Genomic DNA, 26,220 nt, shown 5'->3' on the forward strand with positions numbered 1-26,220 from the left:
TTTTTGGTTAATTTCATTGCGAGCACTTATTTTCAAACTATGTTAAGATTTCACTGTTTCCGAATAGTAGAAATAATTGATCTGTAAAATTATGATGTATCCAAAAAAATATTGTCACACTACAAATGGAAATTTTTTTGATTGGCAGCAATCTTTCTTGAAATGGTCTGTTTTTTTAGAGAAAGAAGTCTCCATACGCCAGTTCCTAAAAACGCAATAAGTTTGAAACTTTGAGGAAGCTTTACTTTCTAAAAAGTGTTTTTGCTGATATTTTATCAAAAGATATTAATCAGGTCCTAGGGCGAAACAGATATGACCAACCTCAGTGTTCAATTCTTTTACTCTTAATCTTGAAGTTCTGTAGCCATTGCAAGACTAGTATTAGCGTGATCATGGTTCATTTTATTTTGTTTGAAAATTTGAAGCTCCCAATAGAATCTGCTTCTTGTGGCCCCGAAATTTAAGATACTGATAGCAAAACCAGTTCTTTTTCAAATTTAAAAATGGGGTAAACAGGAGCAGGAATTGTTTACGCTTCAGAACATCTCTAATTACTCTATTAGATTTGCCGATTCTTTCTATTCAGGCTGGTTCGAAAGAATCTGGCACTTTCATAGAATTTAGTCTAGTTAGATAGATATTAATAACCTCATTTTGATCGCTTTTTCGACAAGATGAAAAGGACTGAGCTAAGTGACATACTTGAACTTTTGTCCTTTCATCTTGATATATTTCGTTTCAGATTAGATGTTTGTATTGTGAAATGTAATTGCACTACCTCATGCTCAAAACTATACCGTGTCGTGTGAGTTCCCATGGTAATCATATTGTGTCTGTGTATCACAAGTAGAGTTAGTTGATGGTCCAACAAATGGAAGATTGTGAGCCGTGGAACGACGTAAAGCTTCAGTACGTCAACGACGTCGATCCCTTCAATTATGTAGATTACAAGCAACCCTCGTTTTCTAGGGCGCCCAAGTATTCCCTCCTTAAGCATTACCCGCTCTCGGCTCAAGTGCCCAATATTCACGCTTTGCTTAAACCGCCCTTTTCTTTGAACATTTCAACTTTGCAATTATCCAATAATGGCATTTATCTGGACATGGAAATGGCGATTGAGGATCAAGCGGAATTATTCGACACTTTCAGTACAACCGATGGTCACAGTGTTGTGTTGAGAACATCACTGATACACAGAGTTGAGTGCATTAAGCAGAACCTTCTAAGCTGTACAGACCGTGAGTTGAGAAGATCGTTGTACCATCTAAAACGCTTTTTCGAAGAAGACAAAGATTTGATTCCAGAGTTTGTTCAAAATGGAGGCTTGGATTGTCTGGTGGAGCTCGGATCCGTGGACGATCAAAATCAACAGAATTATGTATTGAGAGCTATTGGGCAAATAATGTTTTTTGTTGATGGAATGGACGGGATAATCAACCACAATGAAACTGTACAGTTTCTCTACTCTTTACTGAGCTCCAAATATCGCTTTGTTTTGACTACTGTCCTTAAACTGCTTTTTGTGTTTGTCGAGTACCAGGAGTCGAACGTTCAACTTATTATACAGGCTGCCAATATCGTAGACCAAAGCAATCACCAGGTTCCGTGGTACAACTTAATGAAGGTGCTTGAAACTCAACCACATAGTGACCCAGATATACTGCTTAACACATTCAAACTGCTCAACACAATCTTAGAAGCTGTACCAGATCAAGATACCTACTATGACATTGTGGACTCCTTGGAAGAACAAGGAATGCAGCGATTGGTTCAGAAATACCGAGGCAAACAAGGACAGTGTCGCGGACTGTTGAAAGAGCTGCGTAAATACGAAGAGATGCTACGCCATGAGGATGCTGACAACGAAGACGTATTATCACTCGATACAAAGTCGCATTCTGATTGGTCTATTGGATCCAGGCGCAAAAGCAGGCGTCAGTCAGAGTCCGGATTTTTGAAATCTACAGCACCTTCTCATTTGGGATTGGCTCTGTCCATTCCGGTTAGTCCAGAAAACACACTAGCTGGACATCATTCGAAACGTGAATATTCGAGTTCGGATAACATTCTATCGAATTCAAGAGGCAACACTCTAAGGAAATGGAATAAGAAAATGATTATTAATGATGACCAGTCTCCCGATGATACAATCATGGTACCAATCAACGCAGCTGGTAAAATGAAGAAAGATCAAGGAGAACTAGTTTACGCTTCTAATGGACATTCATCGCTGAATCACTATCATAATCAACATCATCACCATCACCGAGGCCCCGGAGATGTGGAGGCTCAGTTGTCCATTGATCCGAACTGTAAGGAAACATCAGAGAAACATTGTTGCCACCAGGGACGTTGTACACATGAAAGTACCGAAATATTGCAGGCTAAACTGAATCAGCTGCTCAAAGAGAAACAAGAGAAGAATGGATCAAGTTTCGATCTCTTACAAAAGACAGGGGACAAAAGCCGCGTCCTGAGAGACCGCAAACCTGTCAATACAGATGATATTTACATTCCGAAAGACGACTCTTCCTACGATGACTTCGGTCCCGAAGATGTGAAGCAGTTCTTAACAAGCAGGAAAAGACCTCAAACTTTAGTTAAGGAAAAAGAAACCTCAGAAACTAACAAAATTCAACAGAGTAATTCGACGTCAAAAAACGCAGATGGTCCTTCTGTTCCCAAAAGTAAAGCAAAGAACGAGCTTTTCGAAAAATATTTTGACAAGGAGAAAGATGGAGGCAAGTCCGATGGTGGTAAGAGTCCTAGAAGTCCACGTGATACACCTGGGAGTAAAATTAGAGATCAACTGAAAGCTCGGGAGCAGGAGGAAGAATCCGAAGACAATGATTCATCTAGAACATACAACGATACTTCCAAAACTGACAACGATGCCTCGAAAACTGACAACGATACTTCTAAAACAGATAACGATACTTCTAAAACATCGGGAAAAGGGAGGAAGAGGTCAGACAGTTCTACCAAATCACGCAAAAGTTCAACATCCAAAAGTGCCAAAAGAGGCGATGAAGAAGGTGAGGAGGACGATGTGCAAGAAAAAGGAGACGGGAAAGGAGATGGTGATGGTGAAGAAAAACCAGGAAAGGAAGGAGGGAAAACAATTGAACTTAAAAAGAGCAAAGAGAAAAAGGAAAAGAAGAAAGAAGATAAGGGCGAAGCGTCAAGCGGAGGTGATGGCGATACCGACACAGAAGCTACTCAAAAACCAGAGGCCACAGGAAAGGAAGGTGCGAAAACAGGTAAAAGGCCCATGAAGAAAGGAGCGGGAAAAAAGCGAGTGACGCACGAGTTGGAAAGCATTATTGCCATATCAAGGGCGAAGGATGGAGCCATTTCGGGTGATGATGGCCAGGAGGTCGATGCACCTGAGCTTAATCCCACATTATCAATAAAAGGACTTGATTTCACAGACCTCACAGAAATTGATGACTCTGATGTGCTGACTGTAAACGCTGCAAGTTTTATGGGAACTTTGGCTCCTGGAACAATACCACCACCTCCACCGCCGCCACCAGGAATGAAAGGCGTTCCGCCGCCGCCTCCCCCGCCACCGCCAGGGGTACCACCACCTCCTCCTCCTCCAGGACCGCCAAATTCTCAAAGCCAAGATCCTGCTGCTAAAAAGAAGAAAACCTTAAAGCTTTATTGGAAAGAATTGAAAAGTAATAAATCTCAAGTGGAGTTATTCAAAAAACTTGGCAAAAATTCCACAATTTGGACTGACATTCCAAAAGTTGAAGTGAATCAAGACGAAATACAGACACTATTTGAGTCGAAAGCAACAGAGTTCGCTGCACCCAAAAAGCCAAGTAAAGAGGTCAACATTTTGGACAAAAAGCGTTCTGACAAAATTAACATTGCACTCACTAAATTACCACCTCCACGAACCATAAAGGCTGCGATTCTAAGTATGGACAACCTTGCAATCAATAAAGAGGGCATTGAATTGATAATCAGCGTCGTCCCAACTGACGAAGAGCGAAAAGCTATCTCAGAGGCCAAAACAAACAATCCCGACCAGGCTTTGGGAAATGCCGAAGCGTTCCTCAGCCTTTTGTCGACCATTCCGGAGTTAAAGCCACGACTGGACCTTTGGCTGTTCACTTTAGAGTATGACTTGGTTGTTGAAAAGGAATTGGCTGAACCTTTGATGGACCTCAAAACGTGTATTAATGAAATTCTTGCCTCAACTACCTTAAAGTACATACTCTCAGTTTTGCTTTCAGTGGGCAACATCCTCAACTCAGCGACAGCGTCAGGGTTTGAACTTAACTTTCTACCCAAGGTTGCAGAAGTTAAAGATACCATCAAAAAGCAGACATTGCTTTATCACGCTTGCAATAACGTGATCAAGAGTTTTCCCAAGTCAACTGACCTCTATTCTGAGATCCCTACTGTTAGTCGGGTTGCCAAAATTGACTTCGAAACAGTGACGGGGTCGTTAGGCAAACTGGAGACGCAATGTATCAGTAACTCGCAAAATCTCAGAATAATCTCCAAGTATGAGAGTGAAACAACCAAGAGTAAACTTCAGAAGTTCCTGGCGACTGTGGCCGAAAGTGTTATTATCCTCAAAATCATCAATCGCAGAATCATGAACAGATTCAAACGGCTGTTACTTTATCTCGGGTATAAAGTGGAAAATGCCAAAGATGTAAAATGTTCAGATTTCTGCAAAATGTTGAGCGAGTTTGCATTGGAGTACAGACTGACTCGTGAGAAAATTCTCGAGCAAAAAGAGAAAATGGAAAAGAAACGAGAACGGAATAAAACGCGAGGAAAGCTTATCGTTGACGAAAAATTGCTTTCTGGAGCTGAGCAGTCAGCAAAAAGTGGTTTCAAGACCACTTCCAATCATCTGACGTCCAATGGATTGGAACAGGAGGCAGATTCGTCGAGTTCAGGTGCACTGGGCAAACGTCAGAGACCCGGAGCACGCAAATCAACAGCACCTAGTCAACCTTCACCTTTGACCAATGGAGTTAGGGAGTCGTCTGTTTTGGGGGATAGAAGCGGGGATGTCAGGGAAGATGAAACCGATTCAATGATGGATACGATGATGGACATTTTGATGAAGAGTTCCAATATTGCCCATGCCTCTGGTCAGAACAGGCGCGAAAAGCGAGCCAGGCAGGGCGATCGGAAGTCAGTGCGCAGGACTAGAATGGGTTTATCTCAGGAGGATGCTCAGAAACTTGGCCTACTGGGGAAGAAAGCTACTGCTGTTTGATTTGTGCTCTTTTTGCCATACTGCTGTGTATTATTAGAAAAAAAAACAGTTTAATAATCCTAGTCGCATTATAACCCATTGCCGAATTGCGAATTGTTAAAGCGTAGCAAGTGTTACGCCAGTAACTTTTCAAGTTTTAGTGAATGGAAGGCAAGAAATCAGTCGGTTATAATGTGGGGGGTTAAAGAAAGCTCTGTCGCAGGCGAAAGATGATTTTCTTATTTCAATGTTGCTTAGATTTGAAGTAGAAAAGTTAGTCTATCTCTATCCTCTTCTAAGTTAATCAATTCCGAATGAATGTCAAATTTTTATTCATGCTATCATTCAATGTTTTCTTTAAATTATGTCTCGCGAATTGTATTCTGCCTATTGTGGATATAAAGCGTGCATAGCTAGTGGGTGTAACAGAACCAGAACTCATAAATTTTGATCAAGTATTAAGAACAATGCCCTTAAAGGACATTTGAAGTTAAAATCCACCTTCAATTTCAAATCCTTGAAAGTGTAACGCCAAGGTTCAGTTGAGATTATTTGGCTTTGTTAAGACAGTTTAATCGGTTTTAAGATCTTAAGATATGGGGAAATATTAGTTCCATGTCCGTGAAGCATGTAAGTTGTATTGTTTGTTTAAACCTCTCTGTGAAAGAAGTCAACATTATTTTGGATCGTTCGGAAGAGAGCCATCGGAGTTGTTTACAGAGTATATAGTTTTTGAAGTTGTTTGTTGTTTACGTAAACTCTTCACAATGGGAAGAATTAAGAATATCAAAAGACCTATTAGGTGGTCGGATGGTTTCAGTTTCAAGCCTCTGATATTCTGGTGGTTAAGAAAACTGGGAAATTATTAATACCATGGATTATCATAACTAGCAATAGTGGGATTATTAGATTCTTTGGGAGGGGGAGAATAAATAGTTATCGGGACTACATAAAGGCCTTGCGCGTTCTGCCTAAATCCAACGGTTGAAAGTAGCATGTTAAACTTGTTTCCCCGCGGCAATACACTCTAAAAGGCTGTGTAGAAATATTATTGAACTGCCAAGCTTATAAGTGCATGAATGGCAAAAAGACACGCGAGGTACTTAGAATGCGCTTGTTTAGTGAGAAGCATTGTAACTGGGTGACATAATAATCCAAAGAACTATAACTACTCAGACCAATATAGAACACTACTTCTGCTAATGGTGGAAACAGTTCGAATTTAAGGGAAATTCTTGTAAAGCATGCTTTGCAAACAGAACAAATCCCGCCACACGTTCAGTGGTTTCAGCGGTCTGAATCAAGTATGATCAATAAAATCAAATTGATTTGATCTGAGAAAGAGCAAGTTCAGCTCAAAATAAGTATTGCGCCGAATACCGGATGTGACTTAGATTAATGTGCAATGATTTCGAAAGATTTTTAACGTTGAGCTAATTGCATAAGTTAGAGACGTTTGATTTTTTCTATCCAAAATTCCATCTAAGAAGCAACGTTATTTCTCAGTAAATCAACGACGCTGGGCTCTGCTGCCAGTTTTTAACTATTTTAGTTTTTCTAAGACCAAAGTTTGAATGAAATAGTTAGTGTTTTCGAGTTGTTAGCTATTGATGATACCATCAATTGTTCTATATTGAGAAAATTTGACTTTAGTATGGAACAACTTGTTCATAATCTTCATCTTGTGTAGTTCATCAAACGATACTTAGAACAAAAGTAATCCTTTGTCTTCCGAATATCTGATAGTTCTCAGAAAACGTGCTCAACTAATAAATATCTGTAGTAATCGGCGGATTGGCTACGATAAATCTATTAAAATCAATGATCATTGTCTTGATTTAGAATAATGGTGTGATCATAAAAGTTTTCTCTTGATCATATGAAGCTGTTATCAGATGACACATCTGAAAACTATTACAAAGATATTAGTTCCCATTAAGATCTCGATTTGTGAGTTCTGGTTTTGATTTTACGCAGTATAGATATAAATATCAACTGAATTTGCCTTAAAATTGCTTTGGTCACAAACCTGTAATCAATAACAGCGCAATGTTATGTAGTTGTAGCAATATAACGATGACTGGATAACATAAAGTGCCTCCTTCCCTGTCTTTACTGCTTATCGCTTCTTTCAACGAAGAACTTAAACAGATCCGGTAATAATTAATAAACTTGCCCCCGAATTAGCAATCAATTGTGTCATAGTTTTTAAAAATGTTTCTCAGAATATTTGAACAATCTCCAATTTGTTAATCTGTAAATGTCAAAGGTGCTTCCATAATTAGCGAAATTTCACACTGCGATAATCATAATGCGGTGGCTACCAACTGCTGCTCTTTCTATAATTTATGCAATAACAAATTTTATCTCTATTCTTTTTGCCTTTTCCTAGTTTGCCAATCTGTTCCCATTTTCACGCGCAAAAAACTAGTTTTCAGATTTATATGAGCAAACTTTATTTTTGTGCGCTGTTTTTAAATTGTATACCCTGATGCAAGCTCGTCTTGACAACAAGGTATGTACGCCATTGTGATGATTTCAAAACATCTACCAAAGTTATAGGATAAATTTTTTGAAATTAAGTGGAACTTCTCCAAGAATAGTTTCAGTGTCGGTTAGCATTATCTAGTTCGGACCTCATTTAATGAGGGAACGAACTCGGTGCTAGCCTCACTTTCATGAACCCCCTAAATAATCAGTGGAGAAAAACATGTAGGTAGTATCATTTGATAGCCCTGCAGAGTGAGTATATTTCGTCAAAGGTTTTTTTTTAATTTGCATGCAGAGACCGATTGAGGTTCAGAATTGGTTTTGCCCTAAAAATTCAAGGGGGAGTGTGCTGAAATTCATAATTACACTCGTATTTTAACAGGTTCTTCGAAATTTTCCTGAAATCCCTTTTTGAATCCCGCATTAGATGTTTTCAATCGATAATTCGGTTTTCATTTCTCGTTCATTAAAATACAAAAGCAGTCCCCTGGGCTTGGGTGACTCTAGTTTCATTACATAGGTGACTACATAGGGTGAATCCACGCCCCTCCAATTATATAAAGTTTGCCTCCCTAGACCGTAGCTAGCTACTGTCGAAGACAACTGCTCGCGAGTCGTTTCGAAAGCAATTCGAACCGTTAGTCGGTTATGTTAAATAGATGCTTTTGCAATTTTTTAGATATGGACAAACTCCATTACGTATGCCAGTTCACAGTTACTGAAACCTCAGTGTTGAGATTTTTCGTTCCCACCCCTCTTGAGGGGAGGGAGGATCTATATAATCAAATGTTTTTTAGTTAATTTTGACCGATCGATATATTCATCGTAGAGAGTTGCGAGTGGTATCATTAAAAAGCCCATTCAACGTAGAATATGGAATAAAAAAAGATTTTTTGAATTTCGCTTTTTAGAGCGAGATATCGAGGTTTGATTTTTTGACTATTAGACAGATTAGCGTTTTTTGCCTAAGATTTCGTCAATTTTGCTAAAGTATGTTAAAAATGTTAACAATAGTGTTGTTGTTTTATTTTAAAGAGAAAAAAGCATCGTTGGTTACTTGGTTTATTTTTTTTACTAAAATTTTGGCTAAATATGTGAAAATTCAACGTCTTTGATCAAAAGGAGCACGAAATGAGCTTCTTAGTACACTTTGAATAAATTTGTCGGGATTACTTGCCCAAAAACCCTTAATACAATCTTTGTTAATTCCAAAGGGGCCCTTCCTACTTTAACTTCCATTGAGATTGCTCTGTATAATTAAAATTTTGCCGTTTTTGCTAACTTTCTCGATGATTATCAAAAACGCAGAATTTCGATTTTTAACTAAAAATTGATCTATATCTATAAAATTTGTGCCAATCAAGTGTACTTAATGGACAAACATTAATAGCAAGGCAAGTTTTGGTCTGCCACTATTTTTCTCTTAATGTGGTCAACTTGTAGCTTAGTATCAGCAAGAATGCTGCTCCTTTCTACTGAATTATATTTTAATCTTTGTTGTTTTACGCGTTCAGTTATGATTTTCTGGCTTTGTTACTACTAGATTTTGCGTTTTTTAAGCATTTTTCCATTTTTCACGTTTTTTCTCGTTTTGTCAAATTATTACACTTTTGACAGTTCACTTATTGCATTATTGGGGTTCAAAATAAGGCGTATTTGATTATATCAAAATCTTTTAAGATATAGATTGTGGTTTTAACGGCTTCGACGCCACTTTCTCGAAGAATTTATTTGATTTTTTTTACTTTTGTCTTCAGCCGTCATTTTCACGTTATATCTTCAGTCATATTAAATTTCCTGGATAATGACAGGTCTCAATGGATTTTATGGAGCAGTAGATGAGCCGATTCTGATTCAAGTAGATAGCTGATGGCTTTCATGACTTCAAAAGTAAAAAAATATTTCGCATTTTTGGTCTTTTTATTGTCTATTTGTTACCTACTCTCGTTATTACAGGTCACATATGACATATTGGCGTCGAGGGTAGGCGCAAGTGTACAAATTCGAATGTTTTAAAGAATTCGTTACGACTCTACTAATATCGACACAGGCTTTTCGCGAAAAAAAAAGTAAATTAAATATTAATTTTTGACGTTCTTTTTGTAGACGTAAGAGATATTCTGATTTATAATGGTTCCTAAAGTCTTCATTTGGACGAATAAACGATCCTATGTAATTATTTAATTTTGAAGCTAAAGGCTTTCATGACTTTGAAAGTATTTTTTTGAAAAATACAAAGTTTTAATGTTGCCTTTTTGTTTTGTCTATTTTTTACCTAGTCTCATTAATGAGATGTCACATACCACTTTATCTGCGTTCAAAGAAGGGGCAATGGAACATATTTTTGGGGGCAAAATATTGCTTTACGGCTTCAACAGCGTTTTCTCGCATATTTGAATTGAGTTTTTGTTTGCTTTGTTGTTCCTTTTGTTGCCGCATAAAAATCTTAATGCCCTCTCATAAAGGCACGGGTGATTATAAACCTGTCAGATGTTTTCATTTGTTATCTGATAGTTTTCATTACTTTGAAATTAATTGTTTTTTTAAAAAGATAAGCAAATTTTTTATCTGCTGTTTTTGTTCTTGTCTAATTGTTTCCGAGCCTTTTTGTTGACCATTCCCATATGTTTTCTAGCTAGTACAAGTTATTTTTATTGGTTTCAGTTCTATCTGACGCTATTTTGACTTTGTTAAGTTTTTGTTTTTTTTTTAAAAAAAAAGGAAACATTTTTGATATAATTAGTGTTTGTTGCTGTTGTTTGATATTGTTGTTAATCTTGACTCACACTCTTATAATGGCAGATCTCATCAATCTAATGCGGCATTTTTTACTTCACTCAATTATTCGCTTTGGAGGTAATCTTTTTGTTCATACGCCAATTTTTTTAAGTTCCTCTATGTTAGACAATTATGCCAAATTAGTGGATGAGCGGAGTCGGAACATTATTACAAACGCACATTAGCGAGCCTCCTTGTTAGTTCTTCACATTTGCATCAGAATTTGATTGTTTTATAACAACTATGCGCAAGATTGATCAGTTATCTAGTGAAACAGTAGAGAATTTCAGTGACACTGTTCAAATATAATTGTTTTCTAAGGAAAACGCTTCAAGAGAAGTGAAAAAAATTGAGATCGAAGCTTCGTTATTTGTTTTAACTGTCGTTGTTATTTTTTAGTGTTTTTGATGGACCTTAACCTGATCAGTAAAAACTTGATATTGATTGCGTCTTCCTGTCGATTGAATTGCTAGATTCTTAAGTATTCGTTTAAGTAGCTAGCTAATAGTGATTCTAGGAAGAATTGAAATTTTCAAGCGTCATTTCCGAACTATAAAAAAATGCGTATCTGTGAATTTGTGTATGTTTATTATTCACCAGTACTGTGAGTGTTGAATTATATCTTGAAACTTTGTTAGCATCTTGGGTTTGTTATGAATAAGCTATTTTGTTATCCTGTAGAAAGTAACCCTCAGTATTTTTTTTCGAATGACCGTTATTTTTAGGGTCAACTCTGAAAGTATCATTGCATAATTTGTAGAATGCTTTTAAACTCCTCAAACTAATTGAATGAAAACTAATTATGTATGACGTATGTATTGTCGATGAAAAGTAGACTATATTGAAGTATCAAATTTCAGGTTATGTTGTCAAATTGATGTCATTGATTTGTTTTCAACCCTAATATAATCCGAACACGAAGTGAACCTGACTGTCTAAAATGGACGTCAGTGGGCTGAGCAATAAAAGGGCTGCGCCCAATGATGAGACACAGCAGACGTCATCAACACCAGCAGCAGGAGTGCCCTCAGCACCTCCCTTTAAGAAAATCAACACAACAGGCAAGTTCAATCTATTTTTTAGAGAACTGAGTAGTGTGGAAAAGGTCTCGCGATCACTCGCGAGACTTGACAGGGTTTAGTATTTCCATCTAATGTTAAGATTTTTTATATCATTCTATTGGTATCAACGATTACGATTGCTTCTCGCACAACGCTAGGCTATGCCAACTTTATTAGCCAGAATTTTACATCAATTCTCTGAGACTTATGAAGGCACTAGGAAACAGGTCCTCTGAGCAAGTCATGTAAGGTATTACATTTGATCTGAGGTTAAATTGATTACTAGGCGGAGGATAAATTGATTGCTGACTGATTTAGTTTAATGCAATTATTTAATCTTCAAAATTATATATTTGCCTTAATTGACAAGCTTTGGTGGTGATATTATGCCTCCAGTCGTGGCTGCGGTAGTCATTGGGTTTATTTTTGGCTCCGTGGCAACGGCAAAAAGCATGGTTGTAAAAGTTTGCACTGTTTATCGACGAAACGTTATTATAACGCTGCGTTCACTGTTTTGTGCTAAATAATTTTACAGTGTGGCTCATGGTTTTCTGGTCATGTCTCAGAAAATAGATAGCTTCACGACACTATCATTGTGGAGTTTCTATTTCTTCATCAATTGTTTTCAAACTATAACATGAAACTAGTATCCCTGATATCACATTGAACCATAATTGGATGTCATTAATCATGCTGAATGTTCGTGTTAAGCACAATTTATCGACGTAGTATTCTTATGATGCTCCGTTCACTGTATTGTGCGACAGAATTCCGAGGTGCTCATGGTTTCCTGATATTGTTCAGAAAATAGATATGGCATTTCTACATATTTCGACGGTGTTCTTCGATAGAATGAGAAATTGTTTGCAATCATTGTCAACATTGAACGCTCAAAATTCGATTTTTAGTGCTCTAGGCGCTCAATGGTCTAAGAAGTTAAGTTTTCTATAGCATTTCATTTTGCGTTTGCTGTAATTTTTATGACTCGACTCATAATTAATCGAGTTTGAACAGTTCAATAGTATCGGAAACCCATGAGCAGACTTCAAATACCAATTTTTGTGATACGGATAACCAAGTTTTTGATAACCAAAGTACCGGAAACGCTCTATCCTTACCGGATTGTCACCCTTGTATGCTTGTCCTTGTATTATGAAATGGAGCAGATAAAACTATGAATTCTGAGTAGAGTCATATAGAAATCAAACCAAAATGAACGTATAATGGCTCGAATAAAGCTCTCCAAATTAGTCTCTTCAAAATATGGAATTGCATGCGCGCTTTTGATTTTTCCAGTGGTGAGCTTTCAGTTTAAGTGAATCGGATTATTCAGAAAATGGGTAATCTCACTATATTGACATAGTAAATGATCGAGATGTTGTTTTAAATGGTCAGGAGCATGTGTTCAATTTCAGTACCATTCTATATTCCATGTTTTTTTAATAAAAATTATAAGGCTCGAATGAGAACTGAACTCACATCGCGTGTCAGCTCATTAATGTATCTCGATGTTTTTCCAGTAGGTTCATTTTTTTAAACCTTTTTCTTGACACAACATTGACTTTGATTAAGAATTTTGTGGCATGGTCGACGAAGGCCTGTCTTTTGGGGATTATGAGGGCATTTCAACATATTAGAGTAATTTTCTATTTCACTGCCTGCTTGCTGCTTTTGGTCTTATTATAACTGCTTTTATTCTTATTTGGAAAGGTTAATGAAAACTATTGAAATTGGTGGTTCTCAAATACTAGTTTGAATGCCGTACTTTAACGTTATTGATACCAGTTTTCTGTTTTTAGCTTAAAATGTTTTTGTAAGTGTATGTTTAAGACCGTATTTTTAATTGTTTAATTGCTGGTGTGAAATTTTTGCTCTAATTTTAAAGTAGAGTGAGAAAACGGTGTTTGACCAAAAATTCGCTTTCTCTCTGGTTTTTTGTTCACATGCGGCAATTTCACTTTAATTTTTACTGCTTTTTCGATTTTTTGGATCTAATTTTTTAATAGTTTTCCCAATCCATTCATAGTTCCTCAAAGGCCTAGTTTTCTGTTTGAACCAAATTTCCATTTCTCGCTAATGGTGTTTTGTAAACATGCGGCATTTTGACATTGATTTTTTAAAAATTTTTTGATCTGATATTTTTAGATATAATTTGCCCAATTCACTCTTAGTCCGTTATAGGTCTAATTTTTTGTTTATTCAATGCAAATTTTACGTCAGGACGTGTCCTGCTGTGTTTTCTACTTCGTCGAATAAAAATTTTGCTTTACTTTAGTTAACAGCTCCATTAACATGTTGAGTGAAATCTTTGACTTCTCTAGGCTAGTTTAACTCTTCTCTCATTCTGCTAATAGTGTTTTTAGACAGCAGTTGCTCAGCAAAGCAATTCAAAGAACAGAGTCGGTATCAGAAAACGAAATCAGAATAGAAACGGGATAAAACCATCAAGCCTAATTTTAGATGCCCGTTACTCGAACTTTTTTCTTAGTTACCATCTCTAATGCTTATTGGTATTGATACTAGCCCCTGTGTGGTCTCACGACGAAACAGGAGTACGTTCAGCTCCTAAATGACATCAAAATAGTTCGCATTTAAAAATTGTTTCTACAAAAATCATTCTATCACTAAATTGTTCTCTTTCAATCCCAATCTTGGTCATGGGAAGCATCGGCGGCTATTTTCCGGCAATCTGCCGGTTATGTTATTTTATGCACAGCATTTTCTTCAAGTTTTAGTTAAATTACTGCTCATTTAGCTGAAGGTAGTTCAAGTCTTGCACTACAACTACAAGTTTTCTAAACTGCTTTATTAACACCTCATGCAGTGGTAATATGTTTTACTTGTCTCGGTTCACTGTATGGTCTGAATGACTGTGATGTTCTTCTACCTTCCTAATTGTCGTAGATTTTTTTAAGTTACCGCTTCACCATCTTCACAGCCTTTTGTTAGCAATTTCAGTTTTGTTTTTCGTTTTTCTTCATTATGTGCCACCCATATACATGTCTGTATTGCCTCATTTTTTATACTGAATATATTAAAAATGCGTTAATCAATTAATTTTTAAGCGTTGCGTAAATGCTACAATTTTTGGTCTCTGGAGTTGAGTTTTGGCGTTGATTTTATTTATCGCCTTTGCGGTGTCGGTAGTGTGAAATTTGAATTATGAATCTTTACTGTGATCCATGGCTGTTCTTCTTCTTGCATCCTTGTTTTTTATTGCGTGCACTTCGAATAAGTGCACTGATTTTGGGATTGGTAATCTGAAATGAAATCGTTCAAAAACTGATCAGTGAAGCGATTCCAACTTAAACGTGTTCAAGTTGATTGTAACATGCCACTAATGCAGCTGATTGTGCATACTATGTGTTTACTTTGAAAAGTCCTATTTTTCTGTTTATTTTGGAAAATTAGGTATTTTTAGTATTGTGGTAAAAGGCAGGCGTTGTAAAGTTTTTGTCAAATTAAAAATAATCTGTTTGTTGCTGTCATTGTTTTTTCATTTCAAGCGCACTATTTATCGACAAGTGTCGTGCTGATACTTCGTTCACTGTAATGTGCAAAATAATTTTGTGTAGCACTAGATTTTCTGACTCAACTGTCGGAAAGAAAACAGCTCCACTACAAAACGCGTCTGCTCTTGGGAATGTTTCTAGCAATAAGATATTTCAAAAGAAATTTGCGTGTATGTTGTTCTACTTTTGTAGGATCTTTAGAAGCAGTTGCACAGGAGATAGCAGCTGCAAGGAAAAGCGCAGTAGAACTGTCTGCCCTTCCTGACAAGCCAGAATCGGGAGAGACAATGGAACTCGACAACTTCGCTGCTGTGCGAGAGAAAGAGCTGCTGGCTGAAGTGGAATTGAAAAGAAAGATCCGAATGACACCTGTCTCAACTGATGATCAAGAGGTATTGCTCTGACGTTCCCTGTCTCAGATATAAACTACTCTCAGACAAATTTTAGAGCCATTATTTTAGCCATGTTTGTTTTTTAAGCTTTTTGGTATGATCGGTCTTTTGTCTGACCGTTTTTTCTGATCACTGTTCAAACTACTTTTTTACGCTTGACTTCTTGATTTTTGCGTGATAATTTGTTCTCGTTCAGAATCTAAGCCGCTAACTAGAAGGTTTACCACTAAAAGTGAAATGGAAAGTCCACCGAAATTGATCCGGATTTTCAATTTAAATTTTGTAATTATTTTTGCTGAACTAGTTTTTAATTGATCATGCCGCCGGTCGTTCGACCGCAATTCATTCGGCATTGGTATTTGGTTCATTTTTATGAAAGGGAGTTCATAAGTTCATTGCTTCATAAGCAGCAACTTAGTTCTGAAATTGCCTAAGTGTTCATGTGTACTGTTTTTGTGACGTTTTTAACAAGCTGTGAATTCTATAACCAATTGTTTTAAAAGCCACAGATGACAAGTGAATGATCATTTTGAATTCCGCCTAACTGTTACTTTTGTAGGTACGAAAACAGTTGAGAGGATTCGGAGAACCCATCACATTGTTTGGAGAGGGTCCAGCTGAGAGGCGAGTCAGACTGCGAGAGTTGATTGCCCTTCGAGATGACGAGAAATTTAAGAAGCCTGATTTACCTACAATGCCTGCGCCTAAAAGTGATGACGCATCGAGAGAGAGTGGAAGTAGCCAGATCGATGCCAAGACTGCTAGTGAGACAAACAAGACGTGGTATCACGAAGGTTAGAATAGAATCACTATATGATAGAACTGTCTTAATCTTCTATCACCGAGAAATTTTTAGTTATTCCCACCCACAACCCCCCCCCCAAAGTTCAGTGTTCATGTAACTCCTAGTCCCCATTTCTCTATTAAGGGGCAGTAGTTTTGTGTGGGGGGCTAAAATTGAAAAGACAGAAATCTTAACCCCATGTGGTGTTAAGGATTTTCAGACAGATGATTTCTCTGAATAGTCTAATTAGGTCTGTGTTACAATAATGGTAGTATATATGCTACTTAGCGGTTTGTTTAATCAAATGGTAGCTTCATCTTTTTGATTCGCTGCCAAATAGTTTTGACTTCGACTTGATGGATTTTGACTTTTCGGAAGTTAAACCTTTCAATATGCGGAAGTTATAATGTTGCAGGTCCAGTTGCTTTGAGAACTGCGAGATTGTGGATCGCAGAGTTTTCGCTTCCCAGAGCAGAGGAGAGACTGAAAAGTCAACGCAAATTAAGACAAGAAGGGGATGCTTTGAAATCATGGAGGGCCATGTTGCAGGAACAGCAGAGTACAATTAGAACTTTATCTAACAGTCATTCCCAAGTAGGAGATACTAGACCACTCACCCATTGCACCTTTTCACCCAATGGAAAAGTTAGTTTAGTTTTTACTGCTCAGGTCATAGTTAAATTGTGCTGTGAATGTACTACATGTGCAAATTACGCTGTGAAAAATGCGTGCACAGACAAATTAACACGATCGTAATCGTTAAAAAGAATTGATTTTTTATCAACTGAACTTCTTTGCGCATTGCGTGAATTATCTTGTTTTCAAAATTTTTTAGCTTTCATTTTTAAAGGCTCGTATAATAGAAGTCGTGCGATCTACGTTAGAAAAATTGAGTAAAACATATAAATTGGCGAAATTCGTTTCTTTTTCCCTTATGGCTGGCTTTGGGAATGTCCCAACTTGGGTACTTTTATTGCCAGATTTTTCGTGAATTTGATGCATATCTGAATTTTAGATGATTGGAACTGCTTCTTGGACTGGTTTGTGCAAATTGTGGAACTCTGAAACTTGTGAAGAGATCCGAGTTCTGCGTGGTCATAATATCAACATGTCCTGCCTCGAATTCCATCCACATGCGACACTATCAATGCCGGACACTGCTTATGGGTGTATGGCTTCTAGCGATCACGCTGGAGTTGTAAATCTGTGGTCATTAGCCAGTGAGACACCTTCTGCAACCTTATCCGGACACAACTCGAGAGTTGCCAAATTATCATTTCATCCTTCAGGAAGGTTCCTTGCGACTTGTTGCTATGATTCTTCGTGGCGCCTGTGGGATCTGAACAAACAAGAAGAACTGCTCTTTCAGGAAGGACATACGAGGCCAGTTTATGACATTTCATTCCAATGTGACGGATCGGTTTGTGCCACTGTCAGCCTGGATTGTTTCGGAAGAGTCTGGGATCTGAGAACTGGGAGGTGTATCATGATTATGGACGGACACCAAAGACCTGTTTACAGCGTTGATTTTTCTCCCAATGGTCACGAAATGATCACTGGTTCTGAAGATAACAGTGTCAAAGTTTGGGATCTGAGATCTAGACGGTGCAATTATACAATTCCAGCGCATACAAGTATTGTAACGAGGGTTAAATTTGAACCTAACAGAGGTCATTACATTGCCAGTGCTTCTTTTGATTCGACTGTTAAAGTGTGGAGTCACCCTAACTGGACTCCTCTGATTACTCTGAAAGGTCACGAGAGTAAAGTGACATGTCTTGACATCAGCAGAAACTCTTCCACTCTTTTAACGTGCTCCTTTGATAGAACATTTAAGCTTTGGAATCCAGAATGACCATTGGCTATGATTAATTCTTTTGCGTTGTTTTCTAAAATATAGCTTTAAAATTAGTTCTCTTTTGAATAATATGTTTGCGGAAGCTCCATCTGATGATGCCATAGTTCGAAGTTTGCCTCTGTGGAGATCCTAATATTTTCAATTGGTTATTTGCCTCTAATGCTATAAACCTAGTATTTTTTCAGATCACTTGTTTGCTTACTTTCTCGTTTTCAAGAGAATTCTATCTGTTAACAATGGGCATGGGTATTGAAACTTGCGCTGGACACAAGGGAGATAGAGGTAAGAAGGTGACCAAACTGCCCAAAAAGAAGTGCAAGCGACCGCATGTACCCAAGAGGAAGTTCGTGAAGGATGTTGTCGTTGAGGTCATGGGCTACACTCCTTACGAGAGGCGAGCAATGGAGTTGCTGAGGAATCAGCGTGACAAACGTGCTCTCAAATACATCAAACAGAGGCTCGGCTCACTTCAGTTGGCTAAGAAGAAGCGAGAAGAGTTGGGCGCTGTCATCATGCAGGCCAGGACTTAATCGTTCCCGAAAAGCCGATTTCCGAAGCATTCCACGGTGTTCAATTTGTCTGCGAGACGGATTAAGAACTGTACTGCTTTGGAACTTTTTTTGATGAGACTGATAGTTGCTGATTAATGATAAGTAATTCAGTCTTAAATTTACCTCTATCGTTTTTACCCAAAAGCAGTGCAAACTATCGATCCCTCGATTGCTTGCAAACAAAATTTTCCGCATTAGTTCGCGTTCCCCATTAATTAATTGCTCTCAACGAAGTTTGTAGCAATTATTAATTGCTCTCAAACGAAGTTTGTAGCAATTATTAATTGCTCTCAAACGAAGTTTGTAGCAATTATATTAGTCCTGTCGGTCTTTTTTTTATGCGATTTTTCGCTTGACCAATTTTTCGTCTGACGCTTTTGACTTTTCGTCCTCAAAAAAACGGGATAAAACAGGTAGCGCCCAGCGGGCATTAAGTGCTCTGAGAGCCTTTTAGCTCTGTTTCAGCTCAAACAGTTTTTGGAGTCTTATACTTATGGTGTGAACAGCGGTTCTTAGGTTGAAGACCCCCCACCCCCCCCCCCACTGACCCCCCCACTATTGCCCCCACCGCCCTGTTGCCCCCCCACCCCCCCCCCCCACCCGACTGTCGCCACCCCCATCGGCACCCCCGTGCGCCCTCCCCCCACCCGTGGCTAGCTACTGACGAACATCCGCTAGCTAAAAAAAGCAAATTTATACTAATTTTCAATTTTTTTCAAGATTTTTGAAAATTTTTGTCAGTTTTTTAAGTTTTTTCAGCCCTAGCAGCCCTAGGTGTCAAGGAATCCACTCTAGGATTTGATAATAGGTTGTTGAATAGTTTCTAGTGGTAATAGAATGGTTTCAACATTTTCAACACTGCGAATTTTTTGCATTTTTTTGATAAATTTTGCAAATTTTTTCAATGTTTTTGAAAGTTTTTGTCGTTTTTTAGGTTTATCCAGCCTCAATAGCCAAGGAACTTCCTCGAGGGTTTAATAATAGGTTACTATGTAGTTTCTAGAAGTAATGGAATCATTTTCAAGATTTAAACATCACGAATTTTAGCATTTTTTTGACAAAAATTGCTATATTTTTAAAATTTTTTAACATATATTTTCATTATTCAAGATTTTTCAGCCTCAGGGTTCAGACAACCTCCTGAAGGGTTTGATAATACGTTGCTGCATAGTTTCTAGTGGTAATAGAATGTTTTTCAACATTTGAACATCACGATTTTTAGCAATTGTTGGATAAAACTTGAATTTTTTTTTTCAAATTTTTCAAAATTTGAAAAAACGCCTCTTCAATCAAGCGAAAGCTAACCTCACTAAACAGTGGCTAGGTGCTGACAAGCCTCCGCCGGTCGTTTGAGAGCAATTCGCCCGACGTTAGTCGGTTATGTTATTAGTCCTGTCGGTCTTTTTTTTATGCGATTTTTCGCTTGACCAATTTTTCGTCTGACGCTTTTGACTTTTCGTCCTCAAAAACGGGATAAACAGGTAGCGCCCAGCGGGCATTATGTGCTCTTAGAGCCTTTCAGGTCTGTTTCAGCTCAAACTGTCTTGGAGACTTATACTTATACTTATGGTGTGAGGGGCGGTTCTTAGAGGTTGACACCCCCCCCCTTTGTTGACCCCCCACCCCCACTATTGGCTCCACCCCCCCCCCCCCACCGCGCTTTTGCCCCCCCCCACCCAGTGCTGCCCCGGTGCACCCCCCCCCCCCCCCCCCGTGGCTAGCTACTGACCAAGCCAACCGCTCGCCGGTCGTTTGAGAGCAATTCGCCCGACGTTAGTCGGTTATGTTCTATATTTTTGTGTGACTGATGGACATTTTCCAATTATTAACGGCTCAAAAGGGAGGAATGTAAGAATCTGTTTACGACCGACAGAAAATCAACAGTTCGATTTTGACCGGAGTCGTTTAATTAAAGTAAACGTGTTTACTTACGCGTTTTTAACTTTAATGTTCTCTTCTAGAATAATCTTAGTTCGCTTGAGAGACGAATTTTCGTGAAGAAACGGATTGAGTGCAGAGGGAAGCACGCAAGCAAGTGATGTTACAAGTAGTTGTATTTTAGTAAAATGACAAGAAAAAATGTTTGCCCAGATGTTTCGTTCTGCAGTTTTGCTGCCTAATTCTTGTTCTGCAAAATTTCCTGCTTATGATTGAAATGCTTGAAGTATAGCTCAAGTGAGTTCTTGGAGTCACTGAGAACTTCGGGCGTTAACCGAGAGCTGCGTAGCGGTTCAATGTTAAGCCAGATTTTGGAAGTGACGTCTAGCGGAGTCACGTAACCTTTCTTGAAACTTGCATGTTTTAAAACGCCTGAAGTTCACCGACATCGATTCCTGGCGATGTCTATTGGAATTTCTTCCATTGCGGATCTTCTGTACAAAATTAAATGAAATTGGAGTCTTCGGGATTCATAGCAAGTAGATAAGTTAAAAGTGTTGGGTAGTCAAGCTTTTACTTTTGATAATCCGTGTTAACTATGTTTATCCTATTGGTCTTCTTAATGCAAATTTTGCGTGATCAATTTTTGTTCTGGACAATTAATTTTCGTTCTCAAAAATAAAACAACAAGCGGAGGGCATAGTCTCTGAGCAGACCTCTTCAAGTTAAAGATTCAAATGCTATGCTCAAGCTAGCTACAACGAAAGCCAGCGCCTCGCCTATCGGCAGAGAGCGATTCGTGGGACGGTAGGATTTAAAAAGCTCTCGTACGGAGTTTATTATAGCAATTATTGTAAACGATTTTTCGCCAAATTTTCGCTTGACCGTTTCAGAGCTTTTATTCTAGCTCATTCTTTGATTTCTCATGTCACTTGGTCTTGCTTATCGTCTTCATTTTTGAGTGATCTTAATTACTCTCACTCAGAAGAACAGTTTGTTGCTAAAATAAGGGCGATTGTAGCGTGGGATATCACAAAGACCTGCTATTCTGGAGCTCCTGGGTTGTGATCCCGCCCTGGGTGGATGTTTCCACCCATAAAAAATTTATCGTTCGAGAGCGCTTTTTCCGACGTTAGTAGACTTGTTTTTATCATTAATGATGGCTGTTCTCAGAACCTTTGTCTGAATTCTTAAGAGCAGGTAAAACACTGGGGCATTAGTTCAGCTGGAGGTGGGTAATTTTCTTTAAACGGGTCTTCAAATTGCCGTATTATCTTACGGCAAAAGAAAAACATATTTTCAAGGTACAAAGGCTAATCAAATTTGATTCTTTAAGTTTCTTGATTGTTTAGGATTTTTCTCAGGCTTCAAAAGTTCAAATAAGGCTGCTAGCAGCTGTCATTTTGTTTCTTTTAAGTGATTTTGACAATTCTCTTGTTTCAATTTTAAAGTTCACTGAAAATTTTTTGTTCGGGTATTTTTGTATTTTTTTCCTGATTCTTTTTGCTTTCTGGCCACCTTGAATCGACGAGTCTGATTGATACGCAAATTTTAGATTGTCGGCTTAAGTTTTTCTGCTGTCAATTAAAATTTTGTTTCTTAAACCAGAAATGATAGCCCACATTTTTTCTTATTGAATCGCGTTCTCCTAATGTTTTGGTTTCAAGTTGCTTTTGTCGCGCAATTGAATTTTTGCTGCTGATTGAAAAGTATCTGAGATTTAAGAATTTTGTTTGCAGAGGAAGAACTTTCAGAAGTGCCTGTTTGTCTTCTTGTCTTTTATAGGCTGGAAAAAGTAAACGTTTTTTGTTTACTTTTTTGCGAAGCAACAATTTTTGTTTTTTTGGTTTTTTGTTTCTCTTCTACTAACAGTTCATTTGAATCGTCGTACTTTTTTGGCCATTTTCTTTTTCATTCAGGTGTGTTCACATTTCAATTTTCAGAGAATTTTTTTATCGCCAATTTGTATTGTTTTGGATCATGTTTTGTGCAACTCTGCTTTCTATGAGCATTCTGCTCATATAGTGTTTAAGGAAAACGAATAAAATTCTACGTAAAAATGATCTGAAGCATAAAACCGTCGCCGAATAAACGAGAACAACAGGTTTGGGAGCCAGTTACTCAATTGTTGTGATGTTATGTGACTTCAAGTCTACTGTTGCTCAGTATGGGTCCTATAATTTTCAGATATTGTAGACAAATAAGAGCTAACAAAGTTTAACTAATACCGTTTATACTTTTTTAGTGAATTGTTCTTTTTCAAATAATAGGGTTTTGTGTCTGTTATTTCTTTGATTCAATTCCAATCGAGATTATGAAATCAGTTGCATAAAACAATTTGAAATCAACCTCTAAAATGTCTCTGAGCAGACCTCTTAAAGTTAAAGATCCAAATTCTATGCTCAAGCTATCTGCAACGAAACCAAGCGCCTCGCCTATTGGCAGAGAGCAATTCGTGGGACGGTAGGATTTAAAAAGCTCTCGAACGGAATTTAAAGCAATTTTTGAAAACGTTTTTTGCCACTATTTCGCTTGAACGTATCAGAGCTTTTATTCTAGCTCATTCTTTGATTTCTCATGTCACTTCGTCTTGCTTATCGTCTTCATATTGGTGATCTCAATTACTCTCACTAGAAAGTTTGTTGCTAAAATAAAGACAATTGTAGCGTGGGATATCACAAAGACCTGTTAACCTGGAGCTCCTGGGTTGTCATCCCGCCCTGAGTGGATGTGTTTCCACCCTTAAAAAAATTATCGTTCGAGAGCGCTTTTTCCGACGCTAGTAGATTTGTTTTTAGCATCAATGTTCCCTTTCTCAGAACCTTTCAGTCTGAAATTTTAGGAGCAGGTAAAACACTGCGGCATTAGTTCAGCTGGAGGTGGGTAATTGTCTTCAAACGGGTATTCAAATTGCGATATTATCTTACGGCAAAAGAAAAACAAAATTTCAAGGTACAAAGGCTAATCAAATTTGATTCTTCAAGTTTCTTGATTGTTTAGAATTTTTCTCAGGCTTCAAAAGTTCAAATAAGGCTGCTAGCATCTGTCATTTTGCTTCTTTTTAGCTATTTTGAGTTTCATATTTATTGTTCACTAAAAATTTTTTGTTCGGGTATTTTTGCTTTTTTTTCTCCTGATTCTTTTTGCTTTCTGGCCACCCTTAATCGACGAGTTTGATTGATATGCATTTTTTTAGTTTGTCGGCTTAAGTTTTTCGGCTGAGTTAAGTTTTGGTTTTTTAAACCAGAAACAAAAGTCAAAAACTTTTTTTAATGGAATTATGTGTTCCTAATGATTTTGGTTTCAAGCCGCTTTCAAATGAAATTTTTCTGCTGACTGAAAAGTATGTGAGATTTACAAATTTTGTTTGCAGAGGATGAACTTTCAGAAGTGCTTGTTTGTCTTCTTGTCTTTTATAGGCTGGAAAAACAAACGTTTTTTGTTTAGTTTTGCGAAGCAACATTTTTTGTTATTTTTTGATTTTTTGTGATTCGTCATACTTTTTTGGCCATTTTCTCTGTCATTCAGGTTTTCGTCACATTTCGATTTTAAAATTTTTTAATCACCAAGTTGTATTGATTTGGCTTCTTTTTCGGTGCTACTTTATTTTTTTTTTTCAATAGGCCGTACATCAAAAATGTTTGCAGATGTTAAACATATTGATCTGATCGGATTCGGGATGCCATTGTTACGTTTGAGTAATCTGTTCTCATTTTGTTTTTAATTTTACCTTAATCGCCTAAGATATTAGGGCTGTTCCGCAGAAGAAAATCTTTGGCTACGCTTACTGCTTCCGGTCTGTGTCTTTTATGACACACTGCTTCCGTTCTATACCTCTATTAATGATATTACTAGAAAATTCATCAAAACTTGATTGGCAGTGAAAACAATTTGAATCACTTTTAAACGATACAACGATACTGCTCGAGGCTTCCCACAATCTGTTTAAAACGATTAAAAATCAATGAAGGCCTCAGATAAGAAAAGTAACCTTTCTGCTAAAAATTTATGTACACTTAAAATAAGGATGCTGCATTTTGATTGGTTGAAAAATACTTTTGATTATTTATACAGCACGTATTTATTACCCTGAAATTCCCACAGACGATGCTGCTCAGTACAGTTCAGTTGGTTACTTGGAAATTTGAATAAGACTTGTAGCAGAAAAAGAGCGTTTTTACCGAACCCGCGCTCATAATAGCACTTAGCAAAAACTCGCAATTAAAATCCTTTATTAGAAAGGAAATTGCAACGATAACTCTGTCTTTGTACCAAATAGCACTTGCCAATAGCAACTGGCACTAGCACATAGCCGCCTCTAAAAAGATAGAAAAAAGGTATAAGCAAACTAGAAAGAGAGTTATCATATGACGACAGAGATTTTGACCGCTTACTTCTGTTAAACAACGAAAGATGAAAAATTTGCAATTCATGGAATTAGCCATTAACGGAAAACTTACAATCTTCGAATCATCAGAAAAACGAATATCTTTCAACATTATTGAATTCGATAAATTAACCACACTACAAACACAAAGCAACTTGACCCTTTAAAATTATAAGAGCAATCAATCTATTTGCTTTGCTGGCAGGAGAAAATACAACCCAAGCCACAACACCACTTCTATGACACTGTTGGAAGGCTATCAACCTAAAAACCCGTTTGTATTCTTCAACGACGAAACAGTCGACAGAAAAGTAAGTCAAAAACTTGCAGAGAATAACAAAAACGACCAATCAAACAGCCTTAACTGCAACCTCTCTAACATAGCTATATTGGAGAAACGCACAAATTGCTCGTTCCACAAAAACACTTCATTAAAAAACCTCCAAGTCCGCCCCAGGTACATCTGAAAACATTCTCAGGACTACCAAACGAAAACTGGTCTGCATTTGAAGGTCTATTGAGAGCAAGCATCGCTGTACCTAGAGTTCTTGAATCAAATCACCAAAGTGCATGGTATCTTCACCTACAATTAGCCGGTAATGCACTCAACTATTACCTTCGACTCGCCGAAAACACAAGAAACGACCTTGGCGAATCGCTTGAACAATTACGCAACCGATGTGCTGGTCGAGAAAGTTTGATACGGGGAAAGAACAACCAGATGACTTCCTCACAAATCTGCAACGGCAATCCAACCTTGCAATTGTGGACGACCTTGCTGCTCACATAGACCGCACTGGCGAAAGAACAAGACGAATAAGAGAACAATTCATTCAGGGCACGCCCTTCAAGTACACGAAAGTGTTGCTGAAAGAAAATGACATCACAGTAAACGAAATATGCACTATCATCAAAATACGAGTCCGGATTGATCATATAAACCCTGAACCACGATACACTACGGGATTCAATACATTAAACGCATCAGGAAAACCTGCAGTGGCCGAAGCTATAAAAAGCATAATGACGGCAATAATAGCATCAATGCAAGTAGTACAGACACCGCATCAGCGGGTGTAGGGTACTCAGTATCCTAGATACAGAAGAGGAAATAACTACAACCAAAACAGACAAATATAGCAAAATAATGGAAGCCAAAATGGCAGAGGTTACAGTAACAACTACAACAGCCCAGGACGTAACCGTGGAAGTTTTCAGAGAGGTCGAGGAAATTATTCTAGAGGGAGGCCATACTTCTATCGAAACGACCGAAGTATTGGACGTACCGAAGGATCTCCT

General features: G+C 37.8%; 4 protein-coding genes across 4 annotated transcripts in view; all 4 read left to right on the forward strand.

The window, feature by feature from the left end:
• The first annotated feature begins 693 nt into the window (after positions 1-693).
• LOC142337912 (FH1/FH2 domain-containing protein 1-like) lies at positions 694-5,706 on the forward strand. The gene has a single exon (XM_075387551.1). It carries the CDS (start codon positions 860-862, stop codon positions 5,249-5,251), a length of 4,392 nt encoding a protein of 1,463 aa, XP_075243666.1. The 5' UTR covers positions 694-859; the 3' UTR covers positions 5,252-5,706.
• Positions 5,707-11,295: 5,589 nt separating this feature from the next.
• Positions 11,296-18,158, forward strand: LOC142337920 (uncharacterized). The gene is made up of 5 exons (XM_075387562.1): positions 11,296-11,559; positions 15,264-15,463; positions 16,023-16,257; positions 16,663-16,892; positions 17,263-18,158. The coding sequence occupies exons 1-5, from the start codon at positions 11,439-11,441 to the stop codon at positions 18,100-18,102; spliced, it is 1,626 nt and encodes a 541-aa protein (XP_075243677.1). The 5' UTR covers positions 11,296-11,438; the 3' UTR covers positions 18,103-18,158.
• A 100-nt stretch (positions 18,159-18,258) lies between these two features.
• LOC142337932 (uncharacterized) lies at positions 18,259-18,781 on the forward strand. Its single transcript, XM_075387570.1, has one exon. It carries the CDS (start codon positions 18,342-18,344, stop codon positions 18,633-18,635), a length of 294 nt encoding a protein of 97 aa, XP_075243685.1. The 5' UTR covers positions 18,259-18,341; the 3' UTR covers positions 18,636-18,781.
• A 3,691-nt stretch (positions 18,782-22,472) lies between these two features.
• LOC142337981 (digestive cysteine proteinase 1-like) overlaps positions 22,473-26,220 on the forward strand; it is a 233,575-nt gene continuing 229,827 nt past the window's right edge. The window contains exon 1 of the mRNA XM_075387625.1: positions 22,473-22,478. The gene's annotated coding sequence lies outside the window, so the exon portion shown is untranslated. The remainder of the gene's footprint in view (positions 22,479-26,220) is intronic.

The sequence above is a fragment of the Convolutriloba macropyga genome, chromosome 1, assembly GCF_964194025.1.
Source record: "Convolutriloba macropyga chromosome 1, txConMacr16.3, whole genome shotgun sequence".
Classification (NCBI taxonomy): Eukaryota; Metazoa; Xenacoelomorpha; order Acoela; family Convolutidae; genus Convolutriloba; species Convolutriloba macropyga.

Coding starts and splice junctions, on each gene's coding strand:
- LOC142337912 (XM_075387551.1), top strand. CDS start 860: ATGGTCCAACAAATGGAAGATTGTGAGCCGTGGAACGACGTAAAGCTT.
- LOC142337932 (XM_075387570.1), top strand. CDS start 18,342: ATGGGCATGGGTATTGAAACTTGCGCTGGACACAAGGGAGATAGAGGT.
- LOC142337920 (XM_075387562.1), top strand. CDS start 11,439: ATGGACGTCAGTGGGCTGAGCAATAAAAGGGCTGCGCCCAATGATGAG. Junction 11,560..15,263: donor TAAGAAAATCAACACAACAG/GCAAGTTCAATC, acceptor CTACTTTTGTAG/GATCTTTAGAAGCAGTTGCA. Junction 15,464..16,022: donor TCTCAACTGATGATCAAGAG/GTATTGCTCTGA, acceptor TTACTTTTGTAG/GTACGAAAACAGTTGAGAGG.